The sequence below is a fragment of the Ruditapes philippinarum genome, unplaced genomic scaffold (genome assembly GCF_026571515.1).
Source record: "Ruditapes philippinarum isolate M1 unplaced genomic scaffold, ASM2657151v2 ctg2455_1_1_1_1, whole genome shotgun sequence".
In the NCBI taxonomy this organism is placed as follows: domain Eukaryota; kingdom Metazoa; phylum Mollusca; class Bivalvia; order Venerida; family Veneridae; genus Ruditapes; species Ruditapes philippinarum.
In genome coordinates, this window is record NW_026852396.1 from 100,627 (window position 1) to 121,901 (window position 21,275).

At 33.3% G+C, this 21,275-nt stretch overlaps 1 protein-coding gene across 3 annotated transcripts in view; it reads left to right on the forward strand.

The window, feature by feature from the left end:
- The window catches only part of LOC132759097 (C1q-related factor-like), a 34,345-nt gene extending 13,481 nt beyond the window's left edge, over positions 1 to 20,864 (forward strand). Inside the window, exons 1-2 of one of the 3 annotated variants that reach the window (XM_060750838.1) lie at positions 18,455 to 18,917; positions 19,607 to 20,864. In XM_060750838.1, the coding sequence (XP_060606821.1) occupies positions 18,638 to 18,917; positions 19,607 to 20,022 (696 nt within the window). In that variant the 5' untranslated portion in view covers positions 18,455 to 18,637 and the 3' untranslated portion in view covers positions 20,023 to 20,864. Of the gene's footprint in view, positions 1 to 18,454; positions 18,918 to 19,606 lie in introns of those variants that run through there. The other 2 variants (XM_060750845.1, XM_060750831.1) reach the window with 2 other exon arrangements.
- Positions 20,865 to 21,275: the final 411 nt, after the last annotated feature.

The following is a 21,275-nucleotide window of genomic DNA, read 5'->3' on the forward strand; positions in this document are numbered from 1 at the left end:
AGTATTGTTTACGTGACGTCACAATGAAGCGCCAAACAGCACGTGCAAAACAATCAAATCAAGAACGCTATTTTAATGTCGCAAACGATTTAAGTTTTACATTTATTTCACTTTTGATAACTTTTATTTCGCTTGAAAAATTATAGAGTGAAATAAAATAAACAAACAAAGTTTTATCAACGTTTTTAAAATTCGTTATTCTCAAAATGTTTCTACACACGGAAGATTTAACGACAGTTTTTTCATACCACTGGAACAGCCTTTAAAGAACGTTTCTATTGGAAACTCTGAGGCGAAAACAAATCTAACCACCAAACATAAAGTTCAACATTAGAATAATAATTATATTTTTTCTTGACGTGTTAGAATGGAAATCGATATTAATTCTTTGTGCATTATTGTATAATAATGCACGTTTTTCGTTCAAATGCTTTGTAATTAATCACTCAGGCCTATCGGCCATCGTGATTATATTACTACGCATTTGAACTCAAACCGTGCATTATTCTACAACAATGCACCTCGAATTGATATCTATTTCCTAAACATAGTGTAAAAACGCGCTTAATGTAAGCGTTACACATTAGGCGCGTCAACGAAACATGATTCTTTTGCACTTTAAACTTTTGAACAGTCTTTAATTTTGGTATGATGGATACATTTTTGTTTTTGTGTAGGTTCATTACTGAATTTATTGAAATCGTAGAATAAAATAATATTTTACTCGTCAGAGGCTTGCAAAATATAATTTTATACTATAATTTCATTCCATAAATTCTGTATTATATTCAAAACCTTACACATTCACTATCCTCTATTTGTTACACTCCTGTCCTGAAGTTTATGTTATAAATGTAAGCTAATTCACTTAACAATAACATAACACCTATGATTTTTGAAGTTTTTCTTTTACTTGTATAATTTAATAAATTAAATAAACGCTCACTCATTTGTGACAACTATGTAAAAACGCCATCATTAATTTTATTAAACAATGCGCTGAAGCACCTTAAATTTCCTTGACACAATCATGTTATTGAAACAAACTTTGTTTCGAAACGTTTTTAAAATTCATTATTCTCAAAATGTTTCTACACACGGAAGATTTAACGACAGTTTTTTTCATACCACTGGAGCAGCCTTTAAAGAACGTTTCTATTGGAAACTCTGAGGCGAAAACAAATCTAACCACCAAACATAAAGTTCAATATTAGAATAATATTTATATTTTTTCTTGACGTGTTAGAATGAAAATCGATATTAATTCTTTGTGCATTATTGTATAATAATGCACGTTTTTCGTTCAAATGCTTTGTAATTTCATACTTTAATTTCATTCCATAAATTCTGTATTATATTCAGAACCTAACACACTCAATATTCTCTATTTATTACACTCCTGTCCTGAAGTTTATGTTATAAATGTAAACTAATACACTTAACGATAACATAACACCTATGATTTTTGAAGTTTTTCGTTTACTTGTATAATTAAATTAATTAAATAAACGCTCACTCATTTGTGACAACTATGTAAAAACGCCATCATTTAATTTTATTAAACAATGCGCTGAAGCACCTTAAATTTCCTTGACACAATCATGTTATTGAAACAAACTTTGTTTCGAAACGTTCTTTCATATCAGTACAAAAATTATGGGTTGTTAAGTTTTGTCAGAACAAATCATAAAATTGGCACTCCTTTCAATTACTTTACCAGTACACAGTGTCATTATTTCTCAATTATACTTCATTCTTTACAAAATTTTCATTTCCTTTCAGTCATTTTTCTGTTTGTTTTTTGACATGGTACATATTTATCACAGGAAAACTGAATGCTTTTATTTATCTCTTTATTTTTCTCTTCAGAAACTTGTGCCAAGATGTTACAGTTTTGTTGTGGTTTTGTAAAAAGTGTTGCAGAAGATTAAGAAGTACCAATGATAAATGTTAAAGAGATAAAATTTGATGACGTTGATGAATATGAGAGCCTGTATGCTTCACTCAAAATGTTTTTTTTTCAGGAAAAGGTAAGACTTAACCCAGACTCCAATTGCTTTGCAATAAAATCCAGCAACACACATATATATATATTAAGATGAAATATTTCGTCCGAAGCGAAGAAAGATTATTACTTTCAAATCAAAGTGTTAAAAACCAGTAAAACATTAAAGTCACAATATCATCAAGGAAGCAGTGCTGCGCCGAATACAGCTTACGTGGTTACCCTGTTAAAATCGTTCCTTAAGTCCAACGTACGAGTATAGGCATGGAAGTTTTCATAATTATCATAGTCGTGTCCGTATTATTTTTTTTTTAAATTATTAACGTTTTAACGTTTTTAGTTTTAGCCCTACTCGTTGTTGTATAAGTCGTAATTGTGTAAGTATATATAGACGCCTTGTCCTCGTCTTGAAACCGTTCTTATAAACGTAATTTCGTACTAGTGGTTGTGTTTTGATTGGTAGATGACATGGCCGTAGTCGTCGGCGTATTCCTTTAGGTCGAGGTTGTAGCTGTTGCCTTCATATTCGTTCTCAATATCGTCGCCATAGCTGTATTCGTAGTCATTACATATATATTTAGAGAAATCGACTTCGAAGTTGTCGCGGGTGAGGCCGAACATGTACGTAAAAACGTAGCGTACAATGGCGCTAGTCATGTAAGTGATCGTAGTCGCCATTGTCCTAGGTAGACAAAAACATGATGATGATTACCTAACGATCTTAAACAAAATGACCTACATAAGGCAATATGTAGCATCTTGAAAAATACAGATATTGGAAGTTACATTTGGTTTATACACTAAGTTTTGGTTTTTGAGATTCGTTGCACCTTTAATGTACCTTTAAATTGTTTCAAATTGATTATCAACGAAGGTTTACTTTGGAAAAACTTTCTATAGTCTACAAATAAAATATTATTACTTTGCTGGGTGTAATATACTTTAAACTTTCTCAATAAAGAAGGATAACTACAGAACTTAAAGAACTATAATTGATCATCATAAAGTTTGCATTTATTACTCAGATTTATCACCAGGATAACCATTTTTATAAGAGGCAAAAAAAAAGGCCACATGGAGACATATAAAACTAAAATATCTTCGTTCTGACCCAAACAAATATTAATATTCTTTATTATATACCTGAACATATTTTTAAACATTTATGCTTGTGTCAAAAAGTAAATCGAATAACATTTCTTAAAGTAATACCGGTAGATTTATTTACACACGTATCCCGCATTATCAAAATACTGGAGGATACATGTGATCTATTAATTGAATGCGAATTATATAATTATATTAGAACATGAAATATCAAGCACAAATTTTGTACAAAAAACACTGTGTAATTATTTTTACTGTAAAACTATACTGTCTGGTAATAAACAAATAAAAGTAAACAAATCTTGAAAATCGTTTAACCAATAATTGTAATGGTTATTTCGCCTTGAATGTTCATCAATAATTGCATTTAGTAGCAATTATTTTCGTACTTTCATTTTCTTAACACGCTATTAAGTCAAAGATTTTTTTCAAGTTTGTTTTTAGGTCGCACCAACACAATATAGGTAATAAAAATGAGGATTTCCCAGCTTTACTGATGGAGGAATACCTCAAATACCTCTGTTCTTTATTTTAAGCACGGAACTGGTTACAAGCCATTTAGTCACTATTTTTTAGTTTGTCTTAACGTCGCACAAACACAATATAGGTCATAATTATGAGGATGTCCTCGCGTAACTGATGGAGGAAAACCTCAGAGGCCCCTCCGTTCTTTATTTTAAGCACAAAACTGGTACCTGGGTAGAACCATCTACATTTCTTAAGCTTGGTGGATGGTTTCCTCACTGTAAAGAATCCACAGTCTTAGCAGATTCGAACCCTCAACGGCGAGGGGCCAGTGCTCTGAAGACAACGACTTCTAACTCGCTCCAAAACTATAGTATAACTTTCATAGACCTCAAGTTTGCCCATTTGAAAGAAGTGAACATTTACTCGTTTCTGAGGCATTATGTGCCTTTAAATAATAAAATAATTGCAGGTATAAAAGTACCCTCATGGATTTAACCAGAACGGGTCGCACACGCTGTTACTGCACTTTGTTGGGCCCTATAGTAAAATCCACTCGAGGTCTCGAACTAGATACACATTAAACGAAATCTTGTTTTTCTCAGTTTTTCATTAGAAGAGAGACAATTGTGTCATGGTATGTTTATAAGTAATCTTAGTTTTCTTCCTTGTCAAGTCACGTTAATGGCTATAATTGTATGATATTGTTGAGTATTTTCACAACATGATGATGGATAATGTCTAACGTTTGAAAATTGTAAGTTCATGAAAATATGATGTATGATGTACCGTGAATGTTTACAAGATATCACAATTTCAAAATATCAAAAGGTTTATGTGCTTGTAATATTTCTATAATTTTATCCTTGTTTACAGCATACAAAATTTATATATGATACACAACAAGATCAACAAGGAAGGCGGCGTCCAATGAACGCAACCCCTACACACCAAGAAACAAGAACTAGTGGCAAGGAGCCTAGGAGGACCCCAAACAATAACTAGACAGGGCGCAAGACATAGTACGGAAAGGCTTATTACTTAAATGATACTGCTTTGAGAGCCCAATCACAAACCTAAAAATCTTACCTTAAACTCTCCAGCCTGAAACTCACAGGCTAATGTTTGCATCTCTGTCAACAAAAAAGTGCTAAAATCACAATAGTTGTAGAAAGGCATTATACAGTTACCATTTCATCATGCAGTATGAAAGATACACATCATGTAGTGCATTGCCTACATGTCTTCAAATAATAGAAATATGCTCTTTTTCATTATCCCTCATGTACAGAATCAATCAAACAGAGTTGCAATTTTCATTTAATTTTGCTGTTTTAAATGTTTTCGAGGGAATGCTTTTTTCCAGATATTTAAAAAGCTTTGCTTCTAATACAGTAAATTGTCATCTTGCATCTGTTGGTAGCTATAGTTAGATAAAATTCGATAGCATTTATTATATAAAGATCTGGAGAAAGGATGAACCCTTGGATCATTTTGCAGACTCGCTTTAATTGAGTCTGTACATGCGGTTTAATGAGAAATTGCAACATCCCTCACGCCTTCAGGAAATCAAAAAATGGAAATAAAATGCTCATTAAAAGTTTTAGCATTTCAGATTTGTTTCATCTTGTCCATTCATTTAAAGTCATTAAAGACTTAGATTTTTGTCAAGCATAAAAATCTAAACGAAATTTAATTGGGGGCTATACACCACTTTTCATGATGATGGACTGGTACGTATGTGTCATAATGAAATTTTTATGAACTAATCTGCGGCTATTTCTGAATTGAATATTTCGCCATTTTTTATGTAAAAGTTTGTGCAAGGTGGCGTAGGCGTTAGCTTGAAATTGCATCAGTTGCCCATGAACAGGTCAAATCAAATCAAATCAAACCTGCGACAATTCAATATATTGCTGTCTAGGGCTTTCTTTAGGGTTTCTGTTTTTCTCTATTTTTCGTTCCTGTATACATAAGTATCAACACAGGTTTATCAACTTAAAAAATCTATTTGTTTCATTTGTCGGAGAAAGTGTTTCTGTTTATAAATACTTCTTAATATTCTTACTATGATTTTTCAATTTATTTATTACTTGCTAATCTTGTAATTTTAACGTTCATGAAAAATAATGTTTTTTTACTTAAATTTACAAATTATTAATTATTAATAAGCAAAAAAAGGACATCATAGAAACCAAGGTAATGATAAAAGAAAAAAATTATATAAATGAAAATTCAAAATTACAGCAAATGTCGCCGGGCCACTCATTCGGGGATATAATGAAAACATGGGTCGACAGATTTTCTATGCGTTTAATAATGTCACGGAAACATGGAAAGATACGCTCCTGTAATGCATAACACAAACAAACAAACAATATAAATACAATGTCAAAAAAGGGATAAGCAATAAATATTCAAAATATCAAAGCAATGCACGACAAACAGTACGGATATTTTCGGTATGGCGAATATTACTGGATCGAATGGGATTGGTTTATATGCTCGTGCGGGGAAAAGCAATACGTTAGATGGATTACAGGTTTAAAAGGGATAATTATTGGTAAATAGCTAATACAGGTGTACGACTACGCCTACACAAGCTACTATCGATAAAATTGGTGGTCAGATTTACTATTTGATTGCAATACAATGTTATTATGACTAGTTGTATATTTATTTATGTATCTGAAACAGAATAAACATTAAGGTATACAAAAACATACATGTTATAACATAGTTATACATTAAAGGTGCTCCACTGAGGTATGGTCGAAAGTCACAAGAAAAAGTAAATTTTCACGAACCGATAATTTTTTGTTACCTGCGTGTTTGGGACATTTAAACTGAATCAGTGATACATAGATATGTGTTCTTTGGCTTGGCAATTCGTCTGAAATATATATTTTTTCCAATTTCGTGGGAAAAGCGTTTAAACGCCTTTCAGTTTGCAAATCTGAATGTAAACAACGGTCACGTGATGAGTCTCGGAATGACTAAAAAGTGACACGGAGTATTGTTTGTGTATCGGCAGCAACGGAGTGCGAAAGTGGAATATATCAACATTGCATAAATTTAAGAGCAAATTATGGGTTTGTTTGTTAAATTTTTTGTTGTGCATATATCAGGGCTGGGAATCAAAACTGCGTCGTATCCTACAAAATATAAACAAACGCCGCCATCTTGGAACGAAAAACGTATGTTTTTGTTTATAACTATTTTTGTTGGAAATGACTGAAAACCAGATATATGTATTAACACGCTACACTATTTTCCGCTTCGTTCGGTATATGTTGCTTGCACAACTATTTTGTAAAACAAAAGTTAAAGCGAACTTGCAACTCGAAGCGGAGCAGAATTTTTGTGAAAATGTGTGGATACGACGCAGTTCATATTGCTTTATCCATCGTTTTTTCCTTCAAATCAATTATATACTCATTTCAGAGTTTACCATTAACTTCGAAATATAATTTTGCATCATTTACTAAAATTTCATTAGAAAGAGATGTTTATTTTCTAAGAAAATAATGATTTTTACGAAATGATACGACGCAGTTGAAAATAAAATATGATACGACGCAGTTGTATTTTTTGGCAGTCTTTTCAACAGGGATAATTTTGGCAATATATGTTTATTTTATGGAATAATCACTGCGCTAGATAAAAAACCCACATTTTTTGCGGTGTATATAGCGATGTTCTATGGCTTTTGATTATTTAGAATACATTGTGTCGTGCCCAATATAACATTTAATTTGAAAGTTTACATTGCGGAAGCTACTTCACAGTTAAACATGAACATGTTACTTAATTTATCATAATTTTTTGAAATAATTTCTTATATTTTCCTGTATGTTCAATATTATCCCTATTTTTTGGCATATAAATATATAGAAGTCTATGAACCTGAATTTATTTTGGCTAGCTAAGCTCTAAGTAAACTGTGGTTCTGCATGTTCTGGGTAATGACTGGGTTTTTTTAGGTTTGTCTCTACACATTAGCTTTACTGGGGGCGAAGACCTCAGATGCGCCTTTGTGCATTATTTCAGGCAAAATGTTGTACCTGCAGAGAACCATCGACAATTTTGAAACTACATGTAGCTTGATAGGTTTCCACACGAAAGAATCAAAAGTCTCTGGTGGTTTTCGAATTCATAGCAGTTCAGTTCAAGTGATTTGAATCAGTAAACATAAACAGCTCGGCTTCGGTCGAACACCTGTCTGATTTTTTTTCAACAATTTGTTTACGCCAGCTGTACAAATAAGCAGATTTAGTTGTTTTTATTAATTTCTGGCGTGAGGTTTTAAGATTATAAATATTTAAATTAATTATAAAGACAATAAAAGTTAACTTTCTTATTGAAATGAAATATTTCCTTTATCTCTAAGATTATTTTTACTTTGATATTTAGGTGCGAATAGCAGAGACATTTTCAATGTAAACAGGGGGTAACCCGCTTTGAAGTCATTTTCTGAAAAAAATTGTTTAATTTTTCAGGCAATTCATTTTCAAATAAAAATCACACTTTCGTTTGAAGGTATGTTTAGTGAAAACTTCTTCAATACTATTGAAACATCCTGTCGTGCATACATCTGTATCAAATGTATCGGTGCAAAGCGTAAAATACCTTTGCAAAACGGACACATTCTTTACAAAATAATTTGTAGTTTTATCATTTGTAAATCGACTTTGAAAATTTAAGTTTTTTAGTGGAGAAGAATGATACTTTAGTGCAAAAATAGAAAATACATTCCGTAGACCTGTTCTTATCGGCGATAAAGAAATGCAGTACGACAAAATCGGCGCGCTGAACATAAAATGACTGAACGGAACGCATACCCTATATATCGTAGCTTAACCATTTATAATATAATTTAAAAAATTTAATGTTCAGTTTCAAATAATAAAGCTCATCTGTTCCCACCGATTATTAACAAAATGAATAAAATAAAATCGGCACGTAAAAGACATAATAACGGAATTGACGAAATTGTTGCTAATTATAAGTAACAAAGGTAGGCATGCATACTTTCTCTTCAGATAGCAAGAGATATTTTCAAAATTTGTAATTCTTTTTTTTCTTTCTTTTTTTTTTTCAAAAAAAAAAAAAAAAAACAAAGGTCATTCCTGATTGGAAAGGTCAAGGAGAGGTGACCCTGGAATATTGAATTTTGTATCAAAATTCTGTAAATGAAAAAAGTAACCACCCCAATTTCGAACTCACGGGAACAAGTTTATAAGCATGCTTAGGCAACTCTAGAACACGTGCGATCACGTGTTTCAATGTATATTGCATTTGATACAGCTTTCCGGAATTTGTAGATGCTTATGACAGGAACTAAAAATGCGACCGAAATATGAAGCCTTAATCGAATTTTGATTACGTGGAACAAACCTCTGCTTTTGACTTAAGTTGTAAACAAGAAATGTTGTTGGACGTTATAAGCATACCTAGCACATAATTTAATAGCTGAACTGCAATGAAAATACAACTGCGTCGTATCATATTTTATTTTCAACTGCGTCGTATCATTTAGTAAAAACCATTATTTTCTTGGAAAATAAACATCTCTTTTTAATGAAATAAAAGTGCATGATGCAAAAACATATTTTGAAGTTTATGGTGAACTCTGAAACGAGTATACAATTGATTTGAAGGAGAAAACGATGGATAAAGCAATATGAACTGCGTCGTATCCACACATATTCACAAAAATTCTGCTCCGCTTCGAGTTGCAAGTTCGCTATAACTTTTGTTTTACAAAATAGTTGTGCAAGCAACATATACCGAACGAAGCGGAAAAAAGTGTAGCGTGTTAATACATATATCTGATTTTCAGTCATTTCCAACAAAAATAGTTATAAACAAAAACATACGTTTTTCGTTCCAATATGGCGGCGTTTGTTTACATTTTGAAGGATACGACGCAGTTTTGATTCCCAGCCCTGTATATGTCCTTGTGAGAAAAATTATTCAAAAGCAATTTCAATACATGTAAAGCATTATATTGTTGTAATCATGTATTTTTACTCGGTTACAATGATGAAGATGGCTAAACGTACGGACATGGAAACTGACATACACAAACTTTACAACTTTATGTTAAATTGAGTGCGACAGTGTAATTAATAAATATTATGCGTTAACTTTGTTATGGTTAAAATATCAAGATATCTTGGTTACGAAAATTTCTTTTATCAAGACAGTGTGATGGGTCCTATTATTTTCAAAGGTCACTTTGGTTTATCTGACATCCGTTCAGAAAAAAAAAACAACACCGTAATACCTTTTCGAAAAAGACCTTGAGTATTGTAAGCATCAAAAATCACACGCACACACTTACACAATACTACGGTGTTCCGTTTGGACACGTTTGGACAATCGTGACATTTTATTTATTCTGTACCCGCGATGCACGATGGTACGATGGTGAAAACGCGATGGCACGATGGTACGATGGTGAAAACACGATGGTACGATGGTGAAATCACGATGGTACGATGGTGAAATCGCGATGGCGCGATAGTACGATGGTGAAAACGCGATGTTACATCGCGTTTTCACCATCGTACCATCGCGTTTTCACCATCGTACCATCGCATTTTCACCATCGTACCATCGTGTTTTCACCATCGTACCATCGCGTTTTCACCATCGTGCCATCGCGTTTTCACCATCGTACCATCGCGTTTTCACCATCGTGCCATCGCGCTTTCACCATCGTACCATCGCGTTTTCACCATCGTGCCATCGCGTTTTCACCATCGTACCATCGCGCTTTCACCATCGTGCCATCGCGTTTTCACCATCGTGCCATCGCGATTTCACCATCGTACCATCGCGTTTTCACCATCGTGCCATCGCCTTCCGGTGGACATGCGCATTGTACATCTTTATCAACAATGGATGAATGCATAACTATGTATTATGTGAGAGGCTATACGTATCGAGACATTTTAAATATACTGAGGCTTAAAACGGGATTTGATCTCACTATTAATCACAGACTATTTAACCCATTACGTTATATACACGCCTTTTAACGCCTTTTTCACCCCCCCCCTTTTTGTTGTCTCAATTGGTGAAAAAATGCCTTATTTAGGCCCCCAACAATTGTTTTTGTTTGAGAAATGTTGTTAAAAAAGTGACCTCTTTTTCGGCGCCGCCCCAACCAAAAGATACCTCAGGGGGTTGCCAGAAGGGGGAATATTAGGTTCTATGCGTTTATTAAAGTTCAAATTAAATAGAACAACATTAAATCAAATTTATATTTCCTATATGAGGCCTTTATTAGAATATGCTAGTGTTATTTGGGATAGCTGTACCTTATATGAAAAAGAAAAAATTGAAAAAATGCAATAGGGAGGTGCGCGCTTAGTAACTAGTTTGACTCGCTCAGTGTCTATAGAAAGACTTCTGCATGAAATAGGTTGGGTCTCTTTAGCAGATCGTCGTTTAATGCAAAAATTATCAATAATGTATAAAGCTAAAAATGGGGAGCTTCCAAGTTATCTGGACACTTTGTTCCCATATTTTGTATCAGAAAGTAGCCAATATAACCTTAGAAATAACGATAATTACGTAACAATAGCACGATGAACAGAAATATTTTCTAGATCATTTATACCCTCAGCAATTTCGGCATGGAATAGTCTTGATAATGAGATACGTGACTCGACTTATTTAAATGTGTTCAAAACTAAACTCAAGGATAAATTCAAACCGACACTTGTCCCTAAATATTATTTAATTGGAGAAAGGTTAACATCTGTTTACCATGCACGTTTAAGAAATAGATGTAGTAATTTGAATAATGATCTGTATAGAAATCACTTAGCAAACTCCCCTGTTTGTGAGTTTTGCCATATCGAGGAGGATGCTGAACATTTCTTTTTTAACTGTAAACTTTTTGGTGTTCAAAGACTCCAACTATTCACTTCCACTCGCCCTTTTCATCCATTAAGTACAAGTACTTTCCTTTATGGAAAAGAAAATTTATCAGTCGATGAAAACTCTTTTTTATTTCATGAGGTTCAAAAATATATAAAAAAATACACATAGATTTAAATAATAAGAAATAAGTACATGTAAAAATAACAATCGTTGTTCCAATATTAATTCTTCTAATTCCCCTTATAAATGACATATTTTGACAGCCATACAAACCATCACATACTGCAAGTGCAGGAAAATTACTATTATTTTTTTTTATTTAAAAAATTGATAAGCAAATGTTTTTTTTTTTGTTTTTGTTTTTTTTTTTTTTCTCTTAAATTTGATGTCGAATTCTATTCGCTACTTTGTTTTTGTTTCCGCCTTAATATTTGTAATTGCTCATGTGTATAGTGTTTAAACATGTTTTCGTTTCTATATCTTATAATGCTTAAGGGAAGGACAGTTACTAATGTTGCTAGAACTTGTTGTTCAACCCTTTTGCCCTTTGTTAAAAAATGTTGTTTTGTGGAAATAATGTTATAAATTGTATTCAAAGAGCAATAAAATATTATTAAACTAGAAGGGGTGTGCCCCTTTCTGTTTGGGGGGTTTGAAGGGGGAGTCCCCCTCATCGCCAAGAAAATTTTGGACTTGTGAGAGGCTATTAATGACCCCATATTGATTATAAGGTAACGTGTAACCAATGCTGAAAAGCATTTGACTCTATCTCAATCCATTGAGAAGTTGCAGCACTTTGAAATCAATTTTGATGGAAAAAATCAACGCAAAATAGTAATTTTTGGCAATTTTGAGATGTCCCCTCGTTGCCATGGTAACAGAAAATTTAAGCCTGAGCATGTTGTTGCAAGGGCAATGGTCCAGTCAACATTTGTGCCAAGTTTGATTAGTGTTGAAGCATTTTTTTTATAGTATTATAGCAATTTGAACTTGTAACGGGAGACTTTTCAATGAAAACAGCCATTTTTTTCACAAAATGCTCATGAAGTAATGGGTAAATAAGTGTTGTGTATTAAGATTCAATCATTATAAAACCTTTATGCACTGTGCTTAATTCATCTTGTTACGGTAAACAAGATGAATTAAGCACAGTGCATAAAGGTTTTAAAATGATTGAATCTTAATACACAACACTTATTAAATAGTCTGTGATAAATAGTGAGATCAAATCCCGTTTTAAGCCTCACTATATTTAAAATGTCTCGATACGTATAGCCTCTCACATAATACATAGTTATGCATTCATCCATTGTTGATAAAGATGTACAATGCGCATGTCCACCGGAAGGCGATGGCACGATGGTGAAAACGCGATGGTACGATGGTGAAATCGCGATGGCACGATGGTGAAAACGCGATGGCACGATGGTGAAAGCACGATGGTACGATGGTGAAATCGCGATGGCACGATGGTGAAAACGCGATGGTACGATGGCGCCATCGCGATTTCACCATCGTACCATCGTGATTTCACCATCGTACCATCGTGTTTTCACCATCGTACCATCGTGCCATCGCGTTTTCACCATCGTACCATCGTGCCATCGCGGGTACAGAATAAATAAAATGTCACGATTGTCCAAACGTGTCCAAACGGAACACCGTACAATACAAAGAAAACGATATCGTTTTTTCTTTAACTCGGATCAAAGCACTGAAAGCACTGGCTACATAGGGAATTAATCGGGCCACATGCTAGGACATTTAGACGTCAACTTTATTATTAAATGATTTTATGTGTGTCTAGTGCATATACTTAATATTCTACAAGAAAAAAAATCGATGTCCTTTGCTATATATATCTGAAATTGTATTTTATCATTTTACATTGTATTGTTGATAAGAAGATTACTACGTTTTTGATCAGGATATTCAAAACTACAGGAAATAAATACCTGTTCCATGCAACTAGCACATGGTAAACATTGCCAAGAAGGTCGGAGAAGAGTTACATCATGGCTCTATTAATATTATTATTATCAGTATTGATTGTATGCTTTAGCAGATATCTTGATATATTTCTGTATTAGTGAAGGGTCAATTGATCTCTGCTTTAATGTTATCGATATATTGAATCTCCCCGGTGGAAAAGAAATTGAAAGCGGGATAAGAGTAAACAAAAGAAGACAGGAATAAAGATCAACAAGGCGACGTCAACGTTCACAGGACGCAGCCAACGACACACTTGAGCTACCACAGCAGGGTTATTATCGTGACTATTGAAGTAAACTTGAAACTTATCATATAGTTGTTGTTCTTTAGACCCAAACCTTCTTTCAAATAAAACGAAAACAACAAAACCATGATACTTGGAAAACAAAAGTGAAGGGCAGGTAAGTAAGAGTAACTTTAAGAATTCAGTAAGATATTAATCTCATCTAATACAACAACCATTGTTTAAACTATGTTTTAAAACACTTCCAACTCCTAGACTGTTTACAAACTTGGAAAAGGGGCGGTGCATATCTTTACCTTAGTTTTTACTCCTAATAGCCTGTTTTTCATGACATACTCATTGTTAATAGTTTTGTTAATATTTTGATTTGATAAAAAACTTCAAAGTTCAGGTTCGTTTCCCGACTATCTTGTTAAGACACGAGTAACTGGTTTCAAAAAAATGCAATGGATAAATATTGATCTGGTGCATTTGATTGCATAAATAAATTAGGAAGAGAACCCTACTTTTCCTGCTTTATAGCACTGAAATCTTTACTTTTCCTGTCTTTTTGAACCCTACTTTTATCTCTTCTTTCTGTTTTTCTTTTGTTTTGTCTTGTTATTTGCCATTTGAAAGCCTGAAAGTATTTTTTCATTGATAACTTAGCTGTGGCCCTTTGTTGTTTGGTCTTGTGGGTGTTGCGTTCGTTTAATGCTACCATTCCTTGTTGATCTTGTTTTTCATATGTATGTTCTGGAGATAAGGTGGGTGGTACTCGTAATACGAAGATGAATGATATATAAAAAGTCTTTGTAAATTGTTTCGGAAATACTTGGATATCGTTTAGAAAATTTACAGAGCTACTTTCTTTAGTATTTTAAACACATGAACGCAACATTTCACAGCTATAGGCATTACATTTAATTCGTAAGTATTTCGGTTATAGGCATTATATCGTAATCAAACGTTAAAGGTCCCCTAAGACATTTTCTTTGGAATTTAATACTAAGTGTTAGCACTAAAAAATAAGAGAGGTACACCAGATTGCTTGCACAATCTTTATCGTCAGGATAACTAGGTTAACAAAACAAAACGCACCCTTGTATTTATACCCAGGAAGATTTCAAGTAGTAGACAGAATGTTTTTAATATTTGAATAGAAAAGAATTTGATAAAGCAAATTTATGAAAGAGAAATCAGGGATGCTACTTACATTTTGTATTTAATTATTTTCCCCTAAAAGAGGGCTTATTTTACTTGTTTAGATTATTTTCTAAAGTAAAAGTCTCAAAAAGCAAAGGTATACTGATATAAAGACGTAATACCTGACGTATATAATTAATTTACCTGTGAAACTGGTTAAAGTCGTTAGTTTATCCGTTCTTATATCATCTTATCTGTAGTAAAACTATACTTTATCATTTTCCCCGAAATTTTTAACAAGTTTCTATGTGAATCATAAACATTTATTGTATCATAGTTTGGGGATCTTTCTGTTGAAAACGTGTCAGAGTTAAATCGTATACACATACATGCACAGGGCGTTAACTGCAGTGCAGATATTAGTTTCCCTCACTCCAGAGCAACCCCATTGATTGACTCATTTTTTCTGGTGTTTACTTTTTGTGACGACAGAGACAGGAATAACAATAGAAATGCCACATTCAGAAGCTGTTTTATTGGTTCCTTTTTCTGGGGTTTTATATTGTTACAACAGGGAACGTGTATTTAATGATAAAAAAGAAAAAGAACATCAAAACACCCGGCAATCTGATTAATACTCGGGGTCTATGCCCCCTCGTACAAATCAGATAGTCTCGTGTTTCGATGCTCTTTCTATTACATAACATACATAATGACAGATGTACACTTGAATTTGATGTAATGTTCAGAAATGAGTGTGTTGGAACGTGTATGTACGGTCCTACGAAACGTCACTCATGATGTCCTTTTGTGCCAGAAACAATTTTGCAAAGTGGGGTACCTGAGTTCTTTCTCCACCAAAAAAACTGAAGAGTCGTCATAATGACCTACACTGTTTTGTGCAACGTAAACCCCCACCCCACCCCCAAAACAGAAAATCAAATGAAATGAGACATGCTTTTAAATTCATCATTTCTTAAAGGATGGAATGTCATTAACCATATTCGATTTAAATACGTAATAGATAGAGTTGAATACATTTATTATTGTGATTACATTGTGCTCGTTATAGTATAAATATCACTGATGCACTATGTTCGTCTTCATCCAATTCTTCAAAATATCGAAATTGAAAACTTTCAATATACATCAAAACAATATACGGTAACCTACATCTCTCCGTTTTGTCTAGAAAATGTCCGTTTCGCTGGCGTTTAATTTTTCAAGACATCAAAATTGCTAGTTTGAATAGCTTTTATACAATTTTTCTTCGTTAAACTCAAGTTATATAAGCACAATAAGTTAGAGTGTTGAGAAAAATCAATAGACATTTTTCCCCGTTTACTCTGTTGCCCCAACATTTCCATTGCGTATTTTAGTCATCTCCGTTGCATATTTTAGTCATACCCGATGAATTGTGGGTAACTTCTGTACATGTCTGGGAAAACCCATTTTCATTTTTGCATCAAAAGCTAATGTGAAAAATGCATTTTCTAGCGTAATTGTTGTTAGAGGATTGGTTAAAATGTAAGTTATTGTTATTTCAGTTATAATATTGTGATTTGTGTGGAAATTTGTTTCCATTTTTTTTGGACACCAAATTACCTGTCAGACCTCAGTGGAGCTCCTTTAACCCTGAGAGACAAACAGTTCAATACGGTACAACTTTCCTTATTTATTTATATTTAGTGGTTAATTTAATTATTTAATATCAGCGATCGTCTTTGGATGCTTAGCAAGTTTGTGTGTTAAAGCCACGATAAAACAATTGAATCTTGGCATAAACATAGCAGATAAAATAAAGAGTTTCTAGTTAAGATGTAAAGAAAACGGCACAAATCAAAACAATGTGTACTTTCTATGTATTTGATATATTTATGTCATAGCTAATGAGGTATAACTGAGAAATTATGGCACTTCGACAAGGCACACTAATAATAAATAATAGTCTATATAGCTTGTCTTATTAGAACACGCATGTTGCAAGCGATAAACAAGTTACTTCCAAGGTTTAAAGGCTAACTCTGCCAAAAAGAAATGTTATCTTTTTCGTTGCTCAAAAGTTGGAGAAAGTTTGATCCCTCGAAAGCATTAATCGCAACAAAATTACATGAAAATAGCCGACTCGCTTTTTTTAAGTCTGTACATGTGAGGTAATGAAAACGAGCAACATCCCTCAAGCCCCCTAGCACCATCCTCGGTAACCCATACGTACTCGTTATACGTATATATCATATATATTCATTGAATGTAGTTCAGCGAAAGCAGTAACCGTGGGTTCCGACCATACCTAGCACCGGCTGAGTGGTACTCAAAATCTTTATTTATTTTTCATTTTTAGTACCTTGTTAAAGTTTTAAAACATACTCATTTGTCATAAACATAAATTTAACTATCTTTTGCTGATTTTGTTATATTGGCAATTGGTATAATTATAGTTAATGTGTTTTTGTATGGAAGTCAAAATATTACTTTGTTTACATTTTGCTACTTTACAACACAATACTGCACCTTCAGATTTACTCTTTAGTTGTTAAACATCTAACATGCTCTTAATCCTTTATTAAAACATTATCAAACACATGTTTGACTTATAATCTAAAGAATTAAAACATATATATTTTCTGTGGCATAATGTGCCTTTAATATGATATCAGCTTTGCCGACACCTGTATACAATTAGAGCCTTTTGGCGTCAAGAAATATTAAGGTTCTGCTTCACGTTTATATACAATATTTGTGCACATAAGCCAAGGCACAGGAGTGTTATAAGTCCATTAAATATAAACGATTTTACACTAGTGTAATAACACTTGACGTGACGTCATTTGCGCTATATACAAAAAAAATGCGTTAAAATGGGCTAATGTTTGCCCTTACGAAATTGACTCTTTGTAACTGTAAACCGATCTTATTATAGATATAAGATGCAATACTAACTTTATAAAACTCGTTTAATATAACAAAGGCTCGCATAATATGATTTTATTTCACTTGTACAATAAATAGAGTATCAAATTACATAAATATATGCATTTTCCTCCCTTTCAAATACTTATCTTGCCTGTCTTCATGCCGATTTTAATACATTTTGGTCAAATCTCGGCTATTTATTCTGCGCTTATGCTTTTGACAGTCAATATAATATTATAAAAACATTAAATTTGCAGAAAAGACTTTACAATGGACAACACGAAAAGTAATTATCCTTATAAAAATACAGCTGTCCTATCTCTTGTTTTTGATTGGTTTTATAGTGTTTGAACACGGTAAAGGTCACATGGTGCCGAAAAAGGAAAGATGACTTTGGCTTACCTTGGGTGTTATAAACTAAATGCATCACCAGGGGTCAAAACCGCCTCACGTACTGGAGCTAAGAGATGCGTTGACAGTTATTCAAACCAGTTAAGTCGCCCCTTATGATCACACAGGGTTAAATGGTGGCTGCATGCCGATGCCTCAAACCCTCAACCCTTATTTTACAGATTTTCAATGATATTATAATAAAATCAAAATGTTTAAAAAATAATTTACCTAGTACCAGACTTTCCTCTAGAAAAGATATGACGAACAACCTTAAGTCCGAACTACACAAATAAAGTCGTTAGCATAAAGTGTTTACTTTCAATCATCTCTTCGATTGAGGAAGATTTACTTAAATTTTTGGGGGGTTTATTTTAGCTGTTTTAAGAAACGTTTATGAATTTATTAAAAGACAGACTTTAAAAAACAAAACGGCTTTAAAATGTTTTTCTCTCTTCTTATATTTGTAAAAATTATTCTGATAACGTTTGGGCATCCCCATGAAAGAAGAGAAAACGATGAACCAATTTGTTCAAAATTTGACTATGAGGAAAAACTTTAATTTAGAAAAAATGATAAGAATGGAGATGAAAATGGAAAAGATAATTGAGGAAGTTAAAGATAAAGAAAAGGAGGTTATGACCATAGCGACTGATATGTCACAAAGAGTTGGAAATATGGAGAATAACGCAATTCAGTTTCAGCTTGATGTCAACCAAACAATGATTGGGCTTTCTGATAACTTCAAAGAAGAAACAGGTAAGCTTAAAGCTTTAGCAGGTATAAAAAGTTTTAGTTTAAAATAAAAGTTGATTTTATGCTTTGATTAATGTTTGACGGTAAGTATTTTCCCCTTTGTTCCTGGTTTTTATTTCCTTTATTTACCCGCATCCCCCCCCCCTTCCTCGGGTCTCCTGTTCCCTTCCATGTGCCTTTTACACTTTATGGGCCTAGTATTCAGTCATGTATTTGTTTTCTTTGAGTTTCTTATCAGTAACCGATTGTTTGTTCTTATGTATGATTTTTGTGATTGACCTGCCCTTGCTCTGCATTTTGCCCTGTTCTGTTTTTGTCTGGGGTCCTCCTGGGCTCTTTTCCACTGGCTCATGTTGCTGGATCGTGTGGGGGCTGCGTTCATTGAACGCAGCCTTTCTTTGTTGATCTTGTTTATCATATTTTATATACGAATTCAACTGAGGTGTCAATTTCAGATGATATACCGATTGTGACCAAATAAACTAATTTAGTTTAAACAATATTTACTTATAAGTATTACATTTACATGATAATTGACAAATAATAAATAGTACGGATTGAGTAGGAAGCTTGAGAAGCACCTAAAATGATCAACATCACTAATGATATTAAACTGGATATTTATGAGATCATCAGTTTATACAAGTAATTATGTGTTTGTCTTTCACTGAATAGGCATGATGCTCAACACTGGTTCTCGTTTTTTTCTGCAGACAAGTCGCTGTTGCCTATCGTTGGATTCAACGCTCGTTTATCTTCGACAAAAACAGTGAACACAGGGAACAAGGTTGTCTACGATACCGTGATAACAAACCAAGGTGAAGGTTACGATAGTGTTACTGGAGTATTCACTGCACCGCACACTGGACTCTATTTCTTCACAGCCCATGTTTGTAATCAAGGAAACAAGGATGTTCAGTACGCAATATACCAAGAAGGTACACTCATAACCACCAGTACACAGTATGATAATGGCGGCGTTTATAGTTGTAGTTCTGTAAGCACCATTGCTATGGTAAACAAGGCGGAGCGGGTGTGGGTACAGAGCTTAGATACCTCTGTCTATTACGTCGACTCACGCAGATGGAATACATTTGCTGGATCGCTTTTGATCAGACAAGTTCGTTGATTGTATAAAAACCACTTATTTGTTTATATGGTAAACCTGAACATATATTATATCAACAATGACTCAACATAAAACCGTGAATCTGTAGAATGCACATAATTTGTAACACAAAAAATACATATACTTTTATTCATCGTAAAAAGGAATATACCATTATTTTGTTGTTTTCTATGAAAACATGAAAGTGGTTGAAGTTAGAATTAAGAGTGAGAAATTGTCCTGGTTTTCATTATCTGTTTCCTAATTATCTTATTTATATCTTATAATGCTACTTTGCAATGAGGTTTTTTATTGAGATTAAAAATGTCAGCTAAATATCATGAATGAGAAAAGGCCGAAACAAAGGAAATTGAGAGATTAAAGCAAATAAATATTTTTCAAGGGAAATAACAAGCATTTGTACTTTCCATATTTAAATGTTAGAGTCTGCTTAATCCGTTGTTTAGGGGTGAGGGCGATTACTCGCACTTTACAGTGCCGTCCATGAACAGGGCCTGCATCATTTTCAGTCTTGTCGTTTTGGGCGTTCTTTTGGGATTCCGTTTTCTATACTTTATGCCAAGTGTTAGTATTCTTATAGGCTTTGAATAAGCATTGAATTGGAAGTTCTCAGTGAATTTTATCTAAGAAAACACTGTCTGCTTTATATTTGTTATTGACTCATTCAAATCCGCTACAAACATATGCGGGATATCTTGTTTGACGAGGTAATGATAGGGAAATAATATTTAGATGCTCGTACATTGGTTTATTTATTCTGGCGTTTCATATTGTGTTGACATGAAAAATGTTATGCATATAATACAAACAGAAAAGAACATTAAAATACTTGGCAAGCTGCAGTAATACTCGGAGGCCACACCGTCGTACAAATCACATAGCCTCGTATTCCATTGTTTATTTTCTATAATATATTCGACCTATGTTTGTTTTATGATTATTTGTTTGATTTATTGCTCATTAAATCCGCAATAAAATAAAAGGACTGTTGTTGCGTTGTGGCATTATAAATTTGAACTATTTTTTCTGCAAATTTATAAATATATCTACGAGTATAGTAACGTGATAGCATTCAAACTGATTGCCTTGAAATTTATGTGTAAAAAAATACATAACAACATTATGTCTTGTTACAGACACCCGAGTATGAAAGAAAATATATATACGCCCATGAAACATGAATTAGGAAGTATTCTTTAAAGGGTTAGGGAAATTTTTCTAAGACAACAACAAGACAATCACATAATCTAGTT